We start from the raw sequence: 19,919 nt of genomic DNA, 5'->3' as shown, positions 1-19,919 counted from the left end.
GTTCCTCCTTTGGCACTTCTTTAAGTTTTCCGCTGTACGTAGCCGATGCAACGGAACCTGCGGACTTTTCGGACGCCAAATCCCCGTCATAACCGAAACGTGAACTTCTTTGAGACGTATTTACTCCTTCAGATTCGGTCTTCACTTTGGAAATTGCTACAGAAATCCTACGGAAATTCGACGGCCGCGTAGCGTTCGCCGACTATTCAAATGTATGAATCACATTTTCAGATTATGTGATTTCAAGCACTTCTCCCAAACATGAAAATATCGGGACTTCGCGAGTCGCACTTACCAAGGTTCTCATGCTCAGCCTTCGAGCTTTTTGAGCGAGCTCACCAGCCTGAGTGTTTGTGGGTTCGAGATCTCGGTGAAGTTCCTCATCCAGCTCCTGCGGTGACGGCGCCATCGGTTCGCGAAATTGCTTCTCCACCAACGGTGCGAATACCTGTTGCATGGAAGAGGAATCACGTTCAATCGAATACGTGACCTCCGCGTCCTTTAAATTTGTCCATGCACGTAACCGCGCCTACTCGCACATTATTGCTAGGAATGAACAGGGCCATCACTGTTCCAGCTACTCACGTGAACAAGGAGTTTGTCCAGGCTAGCCAAGTATCTACCGTTCATCGAACCGATCACCACGTAATCGGGCATTTCAGCCATACACTCTGCAAGATTTTCGAACGCTGGTACCGCGTCTTCGACGTTTCTCATAAAATACACTATGTTTTTATCGTGCGACTCAACTTTGTTTCCGTCTATCTCGCCAAAGATCAAGTGAATCTCTGGAATTCGCACGGTTTTCTCCACCATTTTCTGCACACATAAATTTCCTCAATGCATTTTGACGTTAAAAAATTGACTGACACCATTCTCCTTTACCTTCGTCATCACGTACTTGTCCTCCTCCCCAGGTGGTGGAACGAAAAATGGAGATTTCACTGTGGAAGAACTCAATAGTATTTCACTGTCGATAAATCCGCAACTACGGTGCGAAATTCACGCGAAGCGAATTTTCCGACCTACGAATAAATGGGGAATAGCTTACTTGAAAATTTGATTGTCGCTTCGTCCTTCGATTCGGAATCAGGAGCGATCTCTGACGTTTTTGTGCTTTCAAGTAATTCTGTTTTGCTATGATCATCGATATCGACATCAATATTGCTTGACGACTGATCGTAATCCATAGCAGTGGACTCTGCGATGCTCATACCGGTGGTATTACTTTTCTCTATCTTTGTGTCGGACTTTGAACGCAATTTTCGCTTTTTTAGCTTTTTCTCTTTCAAATTTTTCTTATCACCATTTTTATCTTCCTCCAATAATTTGGCTGACTTGGCTGCGGAGACGAAAATTTATTGCATCGAAATCCCGATAACCAATCATTTCCTGAGTTAATTAAACTCCGAGCTAACGAATCCTATCGATTTTTAACTTGCCAAAAGTTTCTTACCTTGCAACCACCTGTGAATGAATTTCTAATCAATAATCGCGCGCTCCGTCGGATTATATGAACAGGCATAAAGCCACGATGGATGATTGAATATACGTGTGTATGTGACTACCATGTGTCTCCAACGGAAAGACTGCAGAAAATTTTACCAAACCTTTTTTCAATATCATTTGGTGCACTTTCATGCAAAAACACCGTGCCAAAGAATTAGGGATGCAGAGAGAAAAAAGAAGGAAACACTTTACCAGGCGCACTCTTCGTCTGTCGTTGAGGTTTCATTCGCGAACTGAACACGGTAATGGCTGAAATTTTCGCGCGATGGCCTGTTTTCGATGCGAACAAATGAATGATTGGAGAAATCAGGCGAATCTCTATTAGAAATATATTTCTTCGGATGGCAAATTTATATTTTAATGATGCATCCGGTATTAAAGGAAGATGATGTAATTTCGAAAACAGAAATTCAAGTTCCTTACTTTCTTCCCAAATCGTAATTTCTTCTTGTACAACTTCTTCCTGGTAAGTTTTGTAGAAAAATATCACTTTCTTATCTAGATCCATAACTCCGTATAAGTTCGTCATCAAAAAAGTGAGCAATTGGTCCTCATAAAATCGGTCGTTTCGCTGCCGAATTGACATGGATATTTTGTTTGAATAATCACACTCCGTTGGATAAATCATCTATGATAAATCGTACTCACGTTTATGAGTGCATCGAACAATGGCCCCCCATCCTTCAATCCAAGGAACTTGCAAACCCTATCTCGCATCCAGTAAAGCCTATTCAACGATAACAAGTAATTTCGAGTCAAGAATTGTCACTGTTTTGTCAGCTAATTTTCTACCTGTAATCCATAATTTGCGAAACCGATGACTCGTCTGCGACAGTTGTGGACGAAGCGTACGTCAGCAGGGTGACCCTCGATGGATCATTTAGATCCACGTTGGACGCCATCCTTCTTCCGTCTCCGATATAAATTTAACCCTGATAGTTTGGTTGTTGTGATTATTTTTTTCGTCTTTGAACTATTGCCACAACAACCTTCATATTCGAGGCGCGAGTTCCACGTCCCGAATAACTTGAATTAATTCTCACCTTGCCGCAGGGAACACCTCCTCTACTATCGGGCGTCGGATCCTCAGATTGATTTTACACGGTGTACCGCTGTCATGTTGTGTAAGCTCGAGCAGAAATACGCTTCGATTCGCGTTGCTATGGATAGCAAACAACGGAGTTATCGCGTGCAGGGAATTTGGAATTCAGTGGGGATGGTAGGTACGTACGTACGGACGTGAACACTTGATTACAAATCACATTATTGAAGTAGAAAAATAATTGTTGAAGTTCAGAGAACCGGATACTACCGGAGTGTTTCCATCAATACTATCAAAAAGACGTCGCTTAGTTTGAAGTCTGAGCTAGCACTGAAACGGCCGAAGAGATTTTTAATCACAATCAGAAAGATGATTCCATTTTTCTCAGTCATGAATTCTACTGAATGTACAATTAACCGACATGGAAAAGCATAGGGTTTATGTATGAATGAGAAAACTTATTACAATACGCTTACACAATATGTACAATCATCGCTCGATATCATAATACAATAACAAAAATTATCATGGCTACTCGACTTTTAATTTCCGCTCGACCTTTGATAAAGTGGAGTCTCCTTGCTTCTGGGACTTGCAGAAGGTTGATCCGCCAGGAATCCTCGAAGAACAGCTTCTGCATATGCTCTACGCTCATCGTCTGAGTCGAGGGAAAAACTCAATGATGGTAAAATTTCAGTTTCCACCTGCGTTTCGGCAGCCTTGGAAGTAGTCGTAGATGTTTTCGGAGGCGTAGAAGTGGTCGTGACCTCCTGTTGTTCGACCGGAGAAGCATTTCGAACTCCATATTGTTCTAAATTGGCGAACTTTGGTTCAACTTTATTCTCGATGTTGCCTCCAGCCAGGCGTGGCGAGAGATCATCCCCAGGACCACCGTAATACAAAGGCTGACCAAAGTGCTTCTTCAACTCGTCTAAAATCTGTGCCCTACTAATTGCAACTGATCGAGTTTCGAATACGCTGTGCGCTAGATCGGAGAGTGATCGTAACGAGCTGTTTATGTCCTCGGCATAGGTCCCCACTTTCAGAAGATGCCCATCGTCTACCGAGCGATCACTTTGTGCATTACTCGGAAAATAGAGCGGGTTTGCCACGGGGAATTCATCAAATGACGCCAATCTTGTTTGCGAACCCACGTTTTGGTCATTGGCAAAAGAGAAGGGGCGTGGATGATCACCAGAGTGCACCGCCTCCACTCCTATTCGACCCCGATCGCTATTCCGGGCATTCGGTTCATTGGGGCTCAAATTCTGAGATTGAAAGTTGAATATCTGTTCATTTTGTCGATTTCTGAAAAAGTTATCGAGATCAAACGAAGGTTCGGCTGGAAGATCCTCAGAATACTCGTCAGGATGTTCAGATTTTATTATTTCGTAGTCTCCAAGATCCCCGAAATCTAATACCGCGTGATCGTTCTCTTGTTGTGCAAGAAGTTTGCCGATGAAATCCTCTGAAGGAGTGAAGTTCTCGTCACCGTTAACCGTGACAGAAAATTGGTATGGTGTAGAATCATCTTTGCCAGCAATCGAAGTTTGGATTTCACTCAAATCAATCGGGGGATCAGACGGAATACCGTTTGGTCGAATTGATCCGTAAATCTTATGCTTCGTTGCACGAACACTTCCTGCTGATGAAATTAATCTCTTGAGAGGATCAACGGAAACATTTTTTTGGTATTTTCCATCCGAACGTCGTGCATCTTGGTTTTGAAACTGAGATGGGTCGTCTGCACTTGCACTTTTCTGATTGTAAATCCTTTTATTCGTCGTAGAAATTAATGGTTTTGTGGATACCGGAAGGTATCCGCGAGATACGGTGAAAGAATCTGGATAGGGAGCCGCGGTTGCATAAGCATAGACTTCTCCCATCGGAGATTGTAGATCATCCCCGTACTGACTTCCCGTTCCAGAGAAGCTTCCTTTAACCGATACTCCTTCCTCTTTTGGGATCTCCTTCTCTGGCGGAAGTAACATTAAAGAAATACCCGGGTGGTCTTGGCTCAACGTTGGTCCATCGTCTTGTACCGTTGAACAAGGAGACTCCTGGTCATAGCCATTCTGCACAACGTGCGGATGAACATTTGAAAGAAACATGTTGGGGTGTCCTGATGTTGGCAGAGTGCTGCTTTCGGTACTCGAGGATGTTAAGTTGAAAACAGTAGTCTTTGGTTTCGTCTGGTTTGTCCTTTGCGGTGACTGAGAAGTTTCCTTACGATTATTCGAGGCAGATAAGTCATCCCCTGAGTCAGCCATTGTTTCAGTTACGACAGGTAATCCTGACTCAGAACCTTGAGGAACTGATGGCGGAGCCCGAGTGTATTGGGGAAAAAATTGATCACGATTGGTTACGACTAATGGCCGATCAAATTGTGAAGTCTCAGGTACGAAGAGTGGAGTCCTAGCAGTTGAACCATATGAAATTTTATCACCGTCCGTACCGGAAGTTTGAGTCCCTGATAATCCTCCTGGCTGAGAGATCTGCAACGGAGTCTCAGTAGATGTAGTTTCTGTGCGATTGGATACAGCTGATGGTTGCTCAAACTGTGCCATGGGTACATCTTGCGTTTGAGTTATCAACGGTGGGATTCTGGATGGCAAATCAAGTGAACTGTCGTCGCCAGTCGATCCAGAAGTATCTGTTTGTTCGGATTGTGTAATCTGGGGTATCAAGGGCGGAATTCTGGATGGCAAATCAAGTGAACTTTCGTCGCCAGTCGATCCAGAAGTTTCTGTTTGTCCGGATTGTGTAATCTGGGGTATCAAGGGCGGAATTCTGGATGGCAAATCAAGTGAACTTTCGTCGCCAGTCGATCCAGAAGTTTCTGTTTGTTCGGATTGTGTAATCTGGGGTATCAGAGGTGGGATTCTGGATGGGAACATGGATGGTAAATCAAATGAACTTTTGTCGCCAGTCGATCCAGAAGTTTCTGTTTGTTCGGATTGTGTAATCTGGGGTATCAAGGGCGGAATTCTGGATGGCAAATCAAGTGAACTTTCGTCGCCAGTCGATCCAGAAGTTTCTGTTTGTTCGGATTGTGTAATCTGGGGTATCAAGGGTGGAATTCTGGATGGCAAATCAAATGAACTTTCGTCGCCAGTCGATCCAGAAGTTTCTGTTTGTTCGGATTGTGTAATCTGGGGTATCAAGGGCGGAATTCTGGATGGCAAATCAAGTGAACTTTCGTCGCCAGTCGATCCAGAAGTTTCTGTTTGTTCGGATTGTGTAATCTGGGGTATCAAGGGCGGAATTCTGGAAGGCAAATCAAGTGAACTTTCGTCGCCAGTCGATTCAGAATTTTCTGTTTGTTCGGATTGTGTAATCTGGGGTATCAGAGGTGGGATTCTGGATGGGAACATGGATGGTAAATCAAATGAACTTTTGTCGCCAGTCGATCCAGAAGTTTCTGTTTGTTCGGATTGTGTAATCTGGGGTATCAAGGGCGGAATTCTGGATGGCAAATCAAATGAACTGTCGTCGCCAGTCGATCCAGAAGTTTCTGTGTGTCCGGATTGTGTAATCTGGGGTATCAAGGGCGGAATTCTGGATGGCAAATCGAATGAACTTTCGTCGCCAGTCGATCCAGAAGTTTCTGTTTGTTCGGATTGTGTAATCTGGGGTATCAAGGGCGGAATTCTGGATGGCAAATCAAATGAACTGTCGTCGCCAGTCGATCCAGAAGTTTCTGTGTGTCCGGATTGTGTAATCTGGGGTATCAAGGGCGGAATTCTGGATGGCAAATCGAATGAACTTTCGTCGCCAGTCGATCCAGAAGTTTCTGTTTGTCCGGATTGTGTAATCTGGGGTATCAAGGGTGGAATTCTGGATGGCAAATCAAATGAACTTTTGTCGCCAGTCGATCCAGAAGTTTCTGTTCGTTCGGATTGTGTAATCTGGGGTATCAAGGGCGGAATTCTGGATGGCAAATCAAGTGAACTTTCGTCGCCAGTCGATCCAGAAGTTTCTGTTTGTTCGGATTGTGTAATCTGGGGTATCAAGGGCGGAATTCTGGATGGCAAATCAAATGAACTGTCGTCGCCAGTCGATCCAGAAGTTTCTGTGTGTCCGGATTGTGTAATCTGGGGTATCAAGGGCGGAATTCTGGATGGCAAATCGAATGAACTTTCGTCGCCAGTCGATCCAGAAGTTTCTGTTTGTCCGGATTGTGTAATCTGGGGTATCAAGGGTGGAATTCTGGATGGCAAATCAAATGAACTTTTGTCGCCAGTCGATCCAGAAGTTTCTGTTTGTCCGGATTGTGTAATCTGGGGTATCAAGGGTGGAATTCTGGATGGCAAATCAAATGAACTTTTGTCGCCAGTCGATCCAGAAGTTTCTGTTCGTTCGGATTGTGTAATCTGGGGTATCAAGGGCGGAATTCTGGATGGCAAATCAAGTGAACTTTCGTCGCCAGTCGATCCAGAAGTTTCTGTTTGTTCGGATTGTGTAATCTGGGGTATCAAGGGCGGAATTCTGGATGGCAAATCAAGTGAACTTTCGTCGCCAGTCGATCCAGAAGTTTCTGTTTGTTCGGATTGTGTAATCTGGGGTATCAAGGGCGGAATTCTGGATGGCAAATCAAGTGAACTTTCGTCGCCAGTCGATTCAGAATTTTCTGTTTGTTCGGATTGTGTAATCTGGGGTATCAGAGGTGGGATTCTGGATGGGAACATGGATGGTAAATCAAATGAACTTTTGTCGCCAGTCGATCCAGAAGTTTCTGTTTGTTCGGATTGTGTAATCTGGGGTATCAAGGGCGGAATTCTGGATGGCAAATCAAGTGAACTTTCGTCGCCAGTCGATCCAGAAGTTTCTGTTTGTCCAGATTGTGTAATCTGGGGTATCAAGGGCGGAATTCTGGATGGCAAATCAAGTGAACTTTCGTCGCCAGTCGATCCAGAAGTTTCTGTTTGTCCGGATTGTGTAATCTGGGGTATCAAGGGCGGAATTCTGGATGGCAAATCAAGTGAACTTTCGTCGCCAGTCGATCCAGAAGTTTCTGTTCGTTCGGATTGTGTAATCTGGGGTATCAAGGGCGGAATTCTGGATGGCAAATCAAGTGAACTTTCGTCGCCAGTCGATCCAGAAGTTTCTGTTTGTTCGGATTGTGTAATCTGGGGTATCAAGGGCGGAATTCTGGATGGCAAATCAAATGAACTGTCGTCGCCAGTCGATCCAGAAGTTTCTGTGTGTCCGGATTGTGTAATCTGGGGTATCAAGGGCGGAATTCTGGATGGCAAATCGAATGAACTTTCGTCGCCAGTCGATCCAGAAGTTTCTGTTTGTCCGGATTGTGTAATCTGGGGTATCAAGGGTGGAATTCTGGATGGCAAATCAAATGAACTTTTGTCGCCAGTCGATCCAGAAGTTTCTGTTTGTCCGGATTGTGTAATCTGGGGTATCAAGGGTGGAATTCTGGATGGCAAATCAAATGAACTTTTGTCGCCAGTCGATCCAGAAGTTTCTGTTCGTTCGGATTGTGTAATCTGGGGTATCAAGGGCGGAATTCTGGATGGCAAATCAAGTGAACTTTCGTCGCCAGTCGATCCAGAAGTTTCTGTTTGTTCGGATTGTGTAATCTGGGGTATCAAGGGCGGAATTCTGGATGGCAAATCAAGTGAACTTTCGTCGCCAGTCGATCCAGAAGTTTCTGTTTGTTCGGATTGTGTAATCTGGGGTATCAAGGGCGGAATTCTGGATGGCAAATCAAGTGAACTTTCGTCGCCAGTCGATTCAGAATTTTCTGTTTGTTCGGATTGTGTAATCTGGGGTATCAGAGGTGGGATTCTGGATGGGAACATGGATGGTAAATCAAATGAACTTTTGTCGCCAGTCGATCCAGAAGTTTCTGTTTGTTCGGATTGTGTAATCTGGGGTATCAAGGGCGGAATTCTGGATGGCAAATCAAGTGAACTTTCGTCGCCAGTCGATCCAGAAGTTTCTGTTTGTCCAGATTGTGTAATCTGGGGTATCAAGGGCGGAATTCTGGATGGCAAATCAAGTGAACTTTCGTCGCCAGTCGATCCAGAAGTTTCTGTTTGTCCGGATTGTGTAATCTGGGGTATCAAGGGCGGAATTCTGGATGGCAAATCAAATGAACTGTCGTCGCCAGTCGATCCAGAAGTTTCTGTTTGTCCGGATTGTGTAATCTGGGGTATCAAGGGTGGGATTCTGAATGGCAAATCAAGTGAACTTTCGTCGCCAGTCGATCCAGAAGTTTCTGTTTGTTCGGATTGTGTAATCTGGGGTATCAGAGGTGGGATTCTGAATGGCAAATCAAGTGAACTTTCGTCGTCAGTCGATTTAGAAGTTTCTGTTTGAACGTTCAGTGTAATCTGGGGTATCAAGGGCGGAATTCTTGGTGGTACGTCGAATGAACTTCCATCGTCAGCCGTAGCTGAATTTTGAGTTTCCAAAATAATTTCGGGTTGAGAATTTTGAGGAATCAACGGTGGAATCTCAAAAGGGGATTGAGAAGTTTCCATTCGATCAGTTGCATCTGTTACTCCAGATTGCGGAATTTGAGGTACCGAAGACGGTATTCTGGGTGGTAACCCAACAATTCCTCCGGCGTCGACTCCCCCTGAAATTTGTGTACGTGTTGGTTCTGCAGATTGCGCAATTTGTGGAATCAAAAGTGATGTACTGGTGGGTGTTTCTGGCGTCTGTTCTCCGTCGATACCTCCCACAGGTTTAGACGGTTGAGATATCAAAGGTCGCATCGTCGTCAGTGAATCGAAGGTAAATATTTGATCAGCAATATTAATGGAAGGTGGTCCAGACGAGCCTGCAGGCCTTGGAATTTGGATAATTAAGGGTGGTATTCTGTCTTGAGAAATGTCAGGCTCATTATTCTCTTCATTTCTCACTGTATTACTTTGCCCCATTTTTTCACTGTTTGACGTAGCACTTTCCGGTTTTGATACAGCTTCACCGTTCTTCTCATTCGATGGGGAGCTTGATGGCCGTTCCCTGAACAGTTCTACTCTATCTGCAATATCGGAGTCAAAATCTAGCGGATTTATATTTGAAAATCTGGAAGTCAGCAATTGTTGGTCGCCGTCTGCGTAGCTGGCACTATCCTTCGTAGTCAAGGGGTCAAGACCACTTTTGTGAGCGTACGGATGAATGGCTCCTTCGATATTCGGAACATATTTCTCGTAGGATTCCGTAGAACGCTTGTGCATAGTTGGTACAGTGGGTGAGTACATTCTCCTCGTCGTGGTCGTGACGGTAGGAACGGTCGGCGCATACGATGGTTGGAAATTATTCTCGGAAACTCTGTCATTCTGCGGATCAGAGTTCTGAAAATCGCCAACAAACGTGCCTGACTGTGAGATAGGATAATCGACCAGAGAATCACTGTTGTAATTTTGTTTGATGCGAACGATGGACGAATCAGTATCGCCGAATTTGAATCCTGAACCCCCGCTTAGTTGCGGTAGCGCAAAGTTTTTCGATATCAAAGCGACATCAACGATATTTGGCTTGAACCCAGCATTACTATTTGCAATTGCTCTATGTTCATCACTATCGAACTTGGCTATCGATTCAGCTTGTCTCTCAACGTGTATAGCTTTCCCTCGTCTAGCTGCGTCTCGTTCTGCTTGGTGTATCGTCGCGTGTGCATTTCGGGCCGTTTCATGATCGATATCGTGTATTCTTTGATGCGAGTAGTCGGTCGCCTTGCAGTTCACTTTATTCCACCACTCACAGGTGAGCAGATTTTGTGAAAAAATCGATCCGATTGGACAGATGAAAGAGGAGATCACAACGCTGTGGCATATATGGAAAGCCTGACAGCCAGTCTCCACGTCAGCATAATAGCCTGCATGAAACAAAAATGAAAATAATATAGAATAAAAATGTTCAATCGTGAAACTGGTTTGCCTGATTATTTTAGGCGTACTTGGAGGATTAATTCTTCCGTCCAGCTCAATGCACTAACACGTATCTTATTGTATTAAAGTGGTCAGAATCGTATGACTAGGGTATCACTCGAGGCCCCCTCGAGATACTCTGGGCATTATGTAACTGAGCAGACCCGGGACCCCACGAGTTTTTTATGCACCAGACCACCGCGGTCCGATAGTTACGACGTGGCGATCTAATCTACCCTGTGATCGAGGTAAGACTCATCGGAGTGCCAATCGAGAGCTAATTGATGATATAGCATTTAAAATGCAATTCTATTTGTCGAAAATTTGTCTTGCCGATGATAACTCTTTGAAAAATTTTGTCGGAATTTTTTCGTGATTTACGCAATGTACAAATCTACAAGTCCACATTGGAAAAGAGACACGAGAATTGAGTAGTTAAATTTTCGGCGAATAAATTGCATACACGAGGTTTGACGAGTTTGAATCATGAACAACAAAGTCAATCGCTGCAGCTGCGGAAATGCGTTCACTCGCGAGTTACATATAATGCAACGTATCTAAATGGAAGATGTCCGGGTAATTGTTCGATTGAAACATATCTAGACGCAAAATTAGTAATGATAAATCGTCAAAATTTCTCGTACAGACGCTCCGAGACGATAACTTGTGTTTTTCTCTTCTTGATATGTTTGGAAAACCCGGCTTCTTCGCCTCTGCATCGTGATGGATGTCAAGGATACGTTTGTTTCTCAATCGTCGTGATATCATAGAAGCGTTCTCATATAGCACGAGTTACGGTCCTGGGCGATCGCCATGGCATTTGCCGTTCTTTCTCAATAGGTCGTACAACATTATATCGCTGTAGGTATACCAACTCTAGAAGTGATCCTTGCGAACGATCTTTAGAGTACGTTTCAGAAGGTATTTTTGAAAATTGCTGAATGATTGGTTCGAGATGTTGTTCAATGTGCGTTATTTTACAAAGGCTGGCGGACGCAAGGAAAATTTTCTATTATTCAAGAAAAAACTAGTCTACTAATATAATTATTATCACCGTGCGTTCGGCCTTGACAAGAGAACCCGGTTTTAGGCACACGTGTGTAGGCTGGGTAGTCGACTCCTGGCTCTCCGGGTACGTTATACCCGATGCGTGAAAATTCTGACTTCATCCGACCGGAGCCTTGGTTATCATTTGAAGAATCATTGCTGTCGTGGACTTCGTTTTGACTAGAAACCAAATATTGTCTGCAGATGAAGTTATTCTATAACACAACTAACCTGCCATTTATAACAACTCTAATATCTACGGATGTGATATCCAAATGAGGGAAACTTTACCTTCCTCTGGTGCCATCAACTGCTCTAGGAAAATGAAAATTCTTCTCAATTGGACCGGACTGTACTACTTTTGGCCGGTCTATGCACAGAATAACTGTCGCGAGATCTGGGGGAAAAGAAAATTAATTTGGTCTCCAATGGTATACATCGACCTTGTAACTGTTTGTTGGCGTTTTATGGCTATTTTTTCGTTGACACGGGTAAAATTATTTGACATTTATTTATATTTGGAAATGCATTACAAAAACGATCCGAGATGTTATGACCATGTCGCATATGCTTCAAAATATCCTTCATAAAAGTGTGAGAATAGATGATCTTTCAAATAGTACTGTGAACTCTCGTTGAGAAAAATCAAATTATGTTCAGCATTCCGCTCATAGAATGCATAGGTGTTAGAGTTTTCAGTCATGATAATTAACATTGCAGTCTGCCCCGACAAAGTCACAACCTTACATGAACTGTGGGCAAATAGAAAGCTCCGAAATCATACAGCAATTTGCGAATCAGTAATACGGTGACGCAATAATGCGAGATGGCAAAATTCCACATTGAAAATTTTACAAAAAAAATTACCGATGTTTGTGGTTTGTTTTCTGATGTTTACCGTTAGCTTCATGAAATCTAATTCGAAAACGGAAAACGCCTCCAAAGCATGGTAAAAAATAACTTATCCTCTCTACTTTCGAAGGTATTCTGAGACAGCGATTCACTCTCTAAAATTAAGTCACAGAGATTTTCAAAGGTCAAGATCTTTCGGTTGTCTTCATCATTTATCTCACCTATTTTTCTAATATCGGGAAAGATATTTCACACATTACGAACAACAAATATCGAATTGGCCTAAAATTGGTGGTGAATGATTTCAAGATTCGGTCGATTAAGGAAATATTCATGGCGACGGAAATTCCCAAATGATGATTCCTAGAGGTGAAACCCGCGCTACGGTCGGTGGGTCAACGCACAATACAGGCCATACCGGATCATCATGTGATTCATGTGCAATTCTACGCTTGTATTTTGCCAATTACATCGACATATCGAAATATCGGAGAATCAACGAAATTACATAATTATCAGTTACGAAAATCGCGATGTACCGCAGGGCATTTTGTTTCCCACAGGGAGGAAAATATCCCCTAAATAATAAAAAAATTTTATAATATTTCGGATACATTCTAAGCTAATTTTCGAAACACTTGTGATATTATAATTGGTCAGAACATGAAATTCACAATACGTTTGGAACGTTTTTCAAATATTTCACGTGGAATGTAAAAGTTTCATAACAGTTTCATAAATATGTTAGAAATAAATTAAACGTAGTGCTACATTCTTATAACTTTGGAGATAATATCTCTGAAATATGACTCTCGCAATATGAAATTTGCAAAAATTGCAAGTGTTGGAAATATATTTCTTTTATGTTTCAGAAATATTTCAATAAAATATGTACGTCGAGATTCGAATGATATGTAAGTATACGGACATACTTCTGATATCTGTTATTGAATTTATTTTGTACCATGTGATTTGTTGTGATTTTTTACGACATCCACGACACCGGGGAAGGGTTGGAGGATCAAGTCCTTTCATTATCAGTGAGTTTCGCTGTACACTGACATAAATAGGTGCCTATAATTTTTGTTGTTCTGTTGGAGAATGGGTATTTGCAGCTCCCTGAATCCGAGAGCTGTCAGGTTTGGCATCACCGCTCAGGAGTGTTACTACATACTATAGTCAATTATGATAAAAAATCGAATTGTGCTGATAATAATGGTGACCAATTACACCGGGTCAGCAATAGTTTCGGCTACTCCGAAACTTGGCACACTGCACTATTCGGATAGATCATGTTATTCTGAGATGTTTGAATTCACCGCGTGAACAAAGAAACAGACGATTATTCGAAGAATAAAACTTACACAGGTAACGTACGAGGAACCACATGACGTCCCGTACTCACTCGCATGAGGAAAACCACCAAAGCCTTGGCAGCCCACCGGTCAAGTTACAGAGTCTACGACGCACTGTTCTCACAATCAGTTTCGGCCGAAGACCTCACCGGTTTCCTCTCGATAGCCGATCGGCAACTCAACTCCCAGAAGGGGATTCCGCCGAGTATGCGAAAGCGTTCAAAAATTATTCGACATTACACTCATCGTCTGATGTATCGTGGGCGCAATCTCTCTATGAGGGACACAGAAAAAGTATCAGTATATTTACCGGTTTTTATTACGCCATCCACCGCGCTAACGCGTAAGTAATTAGGTATCGTTGATTCTCGTATTATTAATTGGATAACATGTTCACTTACGTAAAATCATCGATGGTTCGTATAGTGTAATCTTTGGATTTGCAGAAAGATAACTTTTGGATCAATTAATGAATTATTTCCATTCGCTATCGACAACGCAAACCATATACATGAATGTAAAAATTTTTAGGCATGTGCTGTGAATAGCATTATTTCTTCTTAAAAATCTTTCGTCTTTGATTTTTTCCAGAATCACAATCACGATTAGTAATCGACCTATACTCGTCCCAACATCCCTTCGCTTACGTTAGCCCGGCGGTAATTTATAAGTTTTACCGCTCCGAAAGTATTGAAGTCATGAAATCATTGATATTTGTTAGAAAATTGAACAACAATTTCAGCTCGACTCGTGGTCTTCAATTTATCGATCGTATAGTCAATAATTAGATGGTATAAAGTTTGAAAATAATTTCCGATGTGAAGTGTTCTACTGTTAAACAACCCTTAAGCATGAATCTTGAGCTCTTACCTTCTAACAACAAGAACTCCTTTGATAATAAAAAGAGTCCATTCGGTCTTTGCAATGTAATTGGACTGTGCAAGTCAGAAATAACGGCAATAGCCAGCGAATTTCGCCACACACGTTTAGCTGAAGCTTGCTCTGCAGTTCGGGAATAAGTCATGCAACGCGAACCTGCAGCTGCCCCGAAGAGCCAACAAAGGTGTACTATTCGTATGTCGGGGAAAATTGTTGCGCGACCCCGAGATCGTAGGTACATAACTGAATCGTAAAGGTGATACTTTCGATTAAAGAGTTCAACGACACGGCGTGCTGCACCGCCATATTTTCGGGGCGAGCTGCAGCTTTCGTCTTACGCAATTGTTAAACGAGTACACTGTCGAAGACTCGTCTCGCTTGAAATGCTTGCGAAGCCGATAAGATTTTTTTTAAATGAAACAGAAAGTAATCGTCGATTTGTCCATTACTGAACGAATGCAAATCAACTTATTTGCTTCACGATGTACTGTATAGAGAACTACGATTTTGAATACATATTTTCGATGTCGGGATAACATATGCTACGTTAAGAAAAAAACGGCTGATAGCGATTTATCGTACCCATTGATTGAATGAAAAATCTCGTCGGTTCCAGTACAGAGAACATATCTACGGTTCCAGAGTTTTCCATCGAACCGTTTCCAGATCATCGCAGGGGTTCGTCGGAAGGGACCGACATCTTTCTGAAGACTTGTTTCGATAATAGGGTTGCAAAGTCGTGAAGAATCATGTTGAAAGCAGAGAAAGTCCAACTCGTCCAGAGCCGCAATGCTTTTCTGACGTAGCCAAAGATGATGAAAAGTTCGAAAGCAATCGTTGTTGTCATCGCGAGAATCACAGTAGGTATTAATAATTCTGCGCAAAGTAGCCGAATCTGCTGCTATAATTGGGTAGACGATCCTTTCACGTTCACTCGAGTAGTCGTTGGATCCGTGAATCCTACAGCAGACGCGTACGTAATAAAGCCGGTCAGTGTGTTACATTCTCCCGATCACCACGATGCAGATGCTGCTGCAGATGAGGCACAGTTATGTCACTCGACCCGCATCCTTTCACCGGCCGAAGACCACGCCTAACAAGCGTAACAAAGATCACGCGCCGAATCGAAGACTGACCTTGGGAATTTTGTCTCGGATAAATTGGTTCATTTTCTCTGTTGAAAATTCTCCATTTCGTTTTATGATTACAATAACATACATCGTTTAAACTTCGCGAAGGTTATTTGGCGGAAAAAAACGAAATATTAAAATGGATGAATCTTCTGCAGTCCATCGGAGTCGTATACCGAAGTATACAGGTACTCACCTTGAGTTACCTCGAGTTGCGATTCTGCAACAAAACAATAAAACCAGTATAATATACGCATACCAGAATTATACGCATTAGTATTGAGTCACATTTGACGGTATGAAAGAGTATCGCAGACGCATGTAGCACCCAATCACGGATGAACGAAGGTCGTGACCTCAATATCGAAACCAAATTGATATCTATCCAGTGGAAACGATTGCTCGAATACCTAAGTGTGATCGATGATAGTAAATTCCGGTGAAGTTTATCACTGGCGCATTTGTGCGATCACGTCCGCTCCTGAAAGATGTATTCCAAAGTCCGAACACCTGCTACGACATTCACAGGGTACCCCGTGGAACAGGTTTTGCCATCGTTCTATAGTTAGCTGAGACTAATTTGTAATAGATTATGACACATATAGATAAACTGATATGTCAGAAGTGTAGTAGAAGGAAATGGATACCATGACTCGATGTTATTATAGCGGCCATTATTCATTCGAAGTGGTCATCGGAGATAGGTAGATCTTTTTGACTTCTAGAATCCGATGCCTGAGATCGAAATACATGGGGATACCCTAGAGAACTCTTTTGAAGAAAACGGTTATTTTCGCTACCAAAATCGAAAGAATTGAGGGAAATTTCGTTTGAATTTTTTTCGATTTTTGCTCTCATTCACAAAATTGTGGAATTCGGTTACATTGTTTCGCTTGAAATATAATCTGTGTGAAAAATTTGCAACGTCAGACGGGCCAGTTTTTCCTAATATTTTTGACACTAGGTAGAACTTTTTCGACGATGTGAAGGGTCTGATGAATTATGCTCACAATCAGTCCACTAGACACGCCATAAGTCAGAATTTCCAAACTACGATTTATAAAAAAAAAAGGTCGAACTTTCCCAATGGAAATCGCTGCGAAATGATTCATACAATCTAAAAATATTTTTTTTTCCATTCCCTTATCGAAGCTCAAGAGAATTGACACAATTTTCAATTTTTTGAAAATCCAACTTTTTTGTTTTTGGTGATAATCAAATTCTCCTAACAAAATGAACAAGATTTATGCCCACAATAACACGTCTTTAGAATTTTTATTCCATCGCCAAATTCCGATGATTCGTTCCCGAGATTTAGTGAAAAACGTGATGGCAGGTTACGTGGGTGGAGATTTCATATTTTGGCGCTCCGCGCTCGAGCGCTCTCGACGTTGTTCGTATTCCTATTACTCGGCGGCGTCTATCGCCTCGCGCTCGCCAAGTTTTCTCGCTACCGAGAAGAAACCTGAGAAAAATGACCCGGAACGCAATCGATGCATCCATGGCGAGCTCAGGCTCCGCCGTAGAACAGGTGACCCTGCGTCGCTTGTTTCGATACCTGGTACCACACGTGCGTGAGGCATTATGACAGTCGGCACGTGCCGAAGTTCATAAATAATTTATTGCTTTTCTAATAGATGATGGGGTGTGAAATCATTGCCTCATTTTTTTCATGAGGTGTGAAATCTCTGTCCTTATTTTTTAACTTGCTTCTATAGTGAGCAGGTTTCAGACGAACTGTCTAGACCCGATAAAGATCTTGTTCACACCTCATAATTGATTTGACCCTTTCATCCACCTGATCGGCGGCATCCCTTTGCGTTACTTCTGCGAATTCTATGTAACCGCAAACCGCTTAAGGAAATAAATATGTGAAAATTCAGTAGTTACATCTAACGTTCAGGGTACACTCAAAAAAATCAATTCTGTAACATTTTGCTATACTAGAGCCCGCTCTGTAGTTCAGAATCAGAGTCAGCAAGTGTACATGAAAAATAGAAAACAAAAAAAAAAAAAAATTCCAGAAATTTTTTTTCTCGTACACATTATTACACATCATTAGAGGGGGTGGGCAACATTCGTTCATTTTCTAGCTTACGATAATCAACGCAATGATTTCGTTGTGAAATTACTAATATTCAATCAAAATTTTGATATATTGTTTATCAGACGAAAAATTGAGATATTCCGATTTTTTTTAGTCGTAGACCCATTTGGATTCGTCGCAATCCGTGCATGGGTCGAAATATTCGAATTCCTCAATTCACCAGCAAACCCGAGCTTGGCTGGAGTCAGCGTAGCCAGCAGCGTAGCGTTTTGTTGTGAGACGTCACCTTCAGGGCTGAGCAGAGGTGACGCCCCACAACAAACCGCACGCCCGTGGCTACCTGACTCCAGCAAAGCTCGGGTTTGCTGGTGAATTGAGAAATTCGAATATTTCGATCGCGGTTTGTTGTGGAGCGTCACCTCTGCTCAACTCCGAAGGTGACGTCTCACAATAAACCGCGCGCCCCGGTCTACCTGACTCCAGCAAAGCTCGGGCTCCCTCGTAGACCGAGAAATTCGAATATTTCGACCCATGCATGGATTGCAATGAATCCAAATGGGTCTACGACTAAAACCAATCGATATGTCTTATAATTTTTCTGCTCCCAACAGCGAATAATTGATGATTACTCGATCGATTGCACGAGTAGATGATTTTGGCTTTCAGATTTGGATTCCTGAGCTGATTATATGTGAGATTACTCTTGAAGAACCAAAAAAAAAATTCGATTTTTGATAAAAAATAAATCATTTTTTTAATTGGGTTTAATATACTTTTCTGACGTATTTTGACCTCAGGAATCCGAATCTGAAAGAAAAATTGATCCATCTCTAAAATTGACCGAGTTATCGCCAATTTTCAGCTTTTTGGGGTCGAAAATAAAAAATTTATTTTATAATCTATTTTAATGTAATTTGAGCTCAGGAATCTGAATCCGAAAGAAAAATTGATCTATCTTGAAAAATAACCGAGTTATCGCCGATTTATCGCCTTTTTTGGTACAAATTTGAGGATATCTCGAAGGGAAAAAATCGTAGCTCAATTTGGACAACGGATTCGTGTTCCGGAGGTCAAAATACATAAGAAAAGTGCCATACGATCAATTTTAAAAAATAAAAATTTTTGGTCAAAATTTGAGATTTTTCCAAGGGGTACCCCTTACGATTTTTTCAAATTTTGACCAAATATTTTTATTTTTTAAAATTGATCGTATGGCACTTTTCTTATGTATTTTGACCTCCGGAACACGAATCCGAGAGCCAAATTGAGCTACGATTTTTTCCCTTCGAGATATCTCCATTTTTATGCCAAAAAATGCGATAATTCGGCAATAACTCGGTCATTTTTGAAGATAGATCAATTTTTTTTCCGGATTCGGATTCCTGAGCTCAAATTACATTAAAATAGATTATAAAATAAATTTTTTATTTTCGACCCCAAAAAGCTGAAAATTGGCGATAATTCGGTCAATTTTAGAGATAGGTCAATTTTTCTTCCAGATTCGGATTCCTGAGGTCAAAATACGTCAGAAAAGTATATTAAACCCAATTAAAAAAATGATTTGGTTTTTGCTCAAAAATCGAATTTTTTTTTGGTTCTTCAAGAGTAATCTCACGTATAATCAGCTCAGAAATCCAAAACTGAAAGCCAAAATCATCTACTCGTGCAATCGATCGAGTAATCATCAATTATTCGCTGTTGAGAGCAGAAAAATTATAAGACATATCGATTGGTTTTAGTCGTAGACCCATTTGGATTCATTGCAATCCATGCATGGGTTGAAATATTCGAATTTCTCGGTCTACGATGGAGTCCGAGCTTAGCTGGAGTCAGGTAGCCACGGGCGCGCGGTTTGTTGTGGGGCGTCACCTCTGCTCAGCCCCGAAGGTGACGTCTCACAACAAAGCGCTACGCTGCTGACTACCTAACTCCAGCAAAGCTCGGGCTCCCTCGTAGACCGAGAAATTCGAATATTATGACCCATGCATGGATTGCGATGAATCAAAGTGATTTAAGAGTAAAAAAAAACTATGCAGAAAACCAAATTCAGGATGACGGTTTTGAAGTCAGAGCTTCAATCTTCAAGACGTCATTTTTTTCATCGAAATCCGTCCGTTTGAAAATGGGTCTTCTTTCGGACAAAATTCGACTATGATTTAAATG

General features: G+C 42.1%; 1 protein-coding gene across 3 annotated transcripts in view; it reads right to left on the bottom strand.

Annotated features, from left to right (window-relative positions):
- Window positions 1-2,969: 2,969 nt before the first annotated feature.
- LOC105687577 (serine-rich adhesin for platelets-like) overlaps window positions 2,970-19,919 on the bottom strand; it is a 25,377-nt gene continuing 8,427 nt past the window's right edge. The window contains exons 2-5 of one of the 3 annotated variants that reach the window (XM_048653975.1): window positions 15,162-15,929; window positions 11,785-11,890; window positions 11,501-11,673; window positions 2,970-10,394 (exon numbers count right to left, since the gene is read on the bottom strand). In XM_048653975.1, coding sequence (XP_048509932.1) covers window positions 3,094-10,394; window positions 11,501-11,673; window positions 11,785-11,890; window positions 15,162-15,231 — 7,650 coding nt within the window. In that variant the 5' untranslated portion in view covers window positions 15,232-15,929 and the 3' untranslated portion in view covers window positions 2,970-3,093. Of the gene's footprint in view, window positions 10,395-11,500; window positions 11,674-11,784; window positions 11,891-13,709; window positions 14,510-14,570; window positions 14,919-15,161; window positions 15,930-19,919 lie in introns of those variants that run through there. The other 2 variants (XM_048653974.1, XM_048653976.1) reach the window with 2 other exon arrangements.

The sequence above is a fragment of the Athalia rosae genome, chromosome 4, assembly GCF_917208135.1.
Source record: "Athalia rosae chromosome 4, iyAthRosa1.1, whole genome shotgun sequence".
Lineage (NCBI taxonomy): Eukaryota > Metazoa > Arthropoda > Insecta > Hymenoptera > Athaliidae > Athalia > Athalia rosae.
This window is presented reverse-complemented; position numbering and strand designations above follow the sequence as displayed.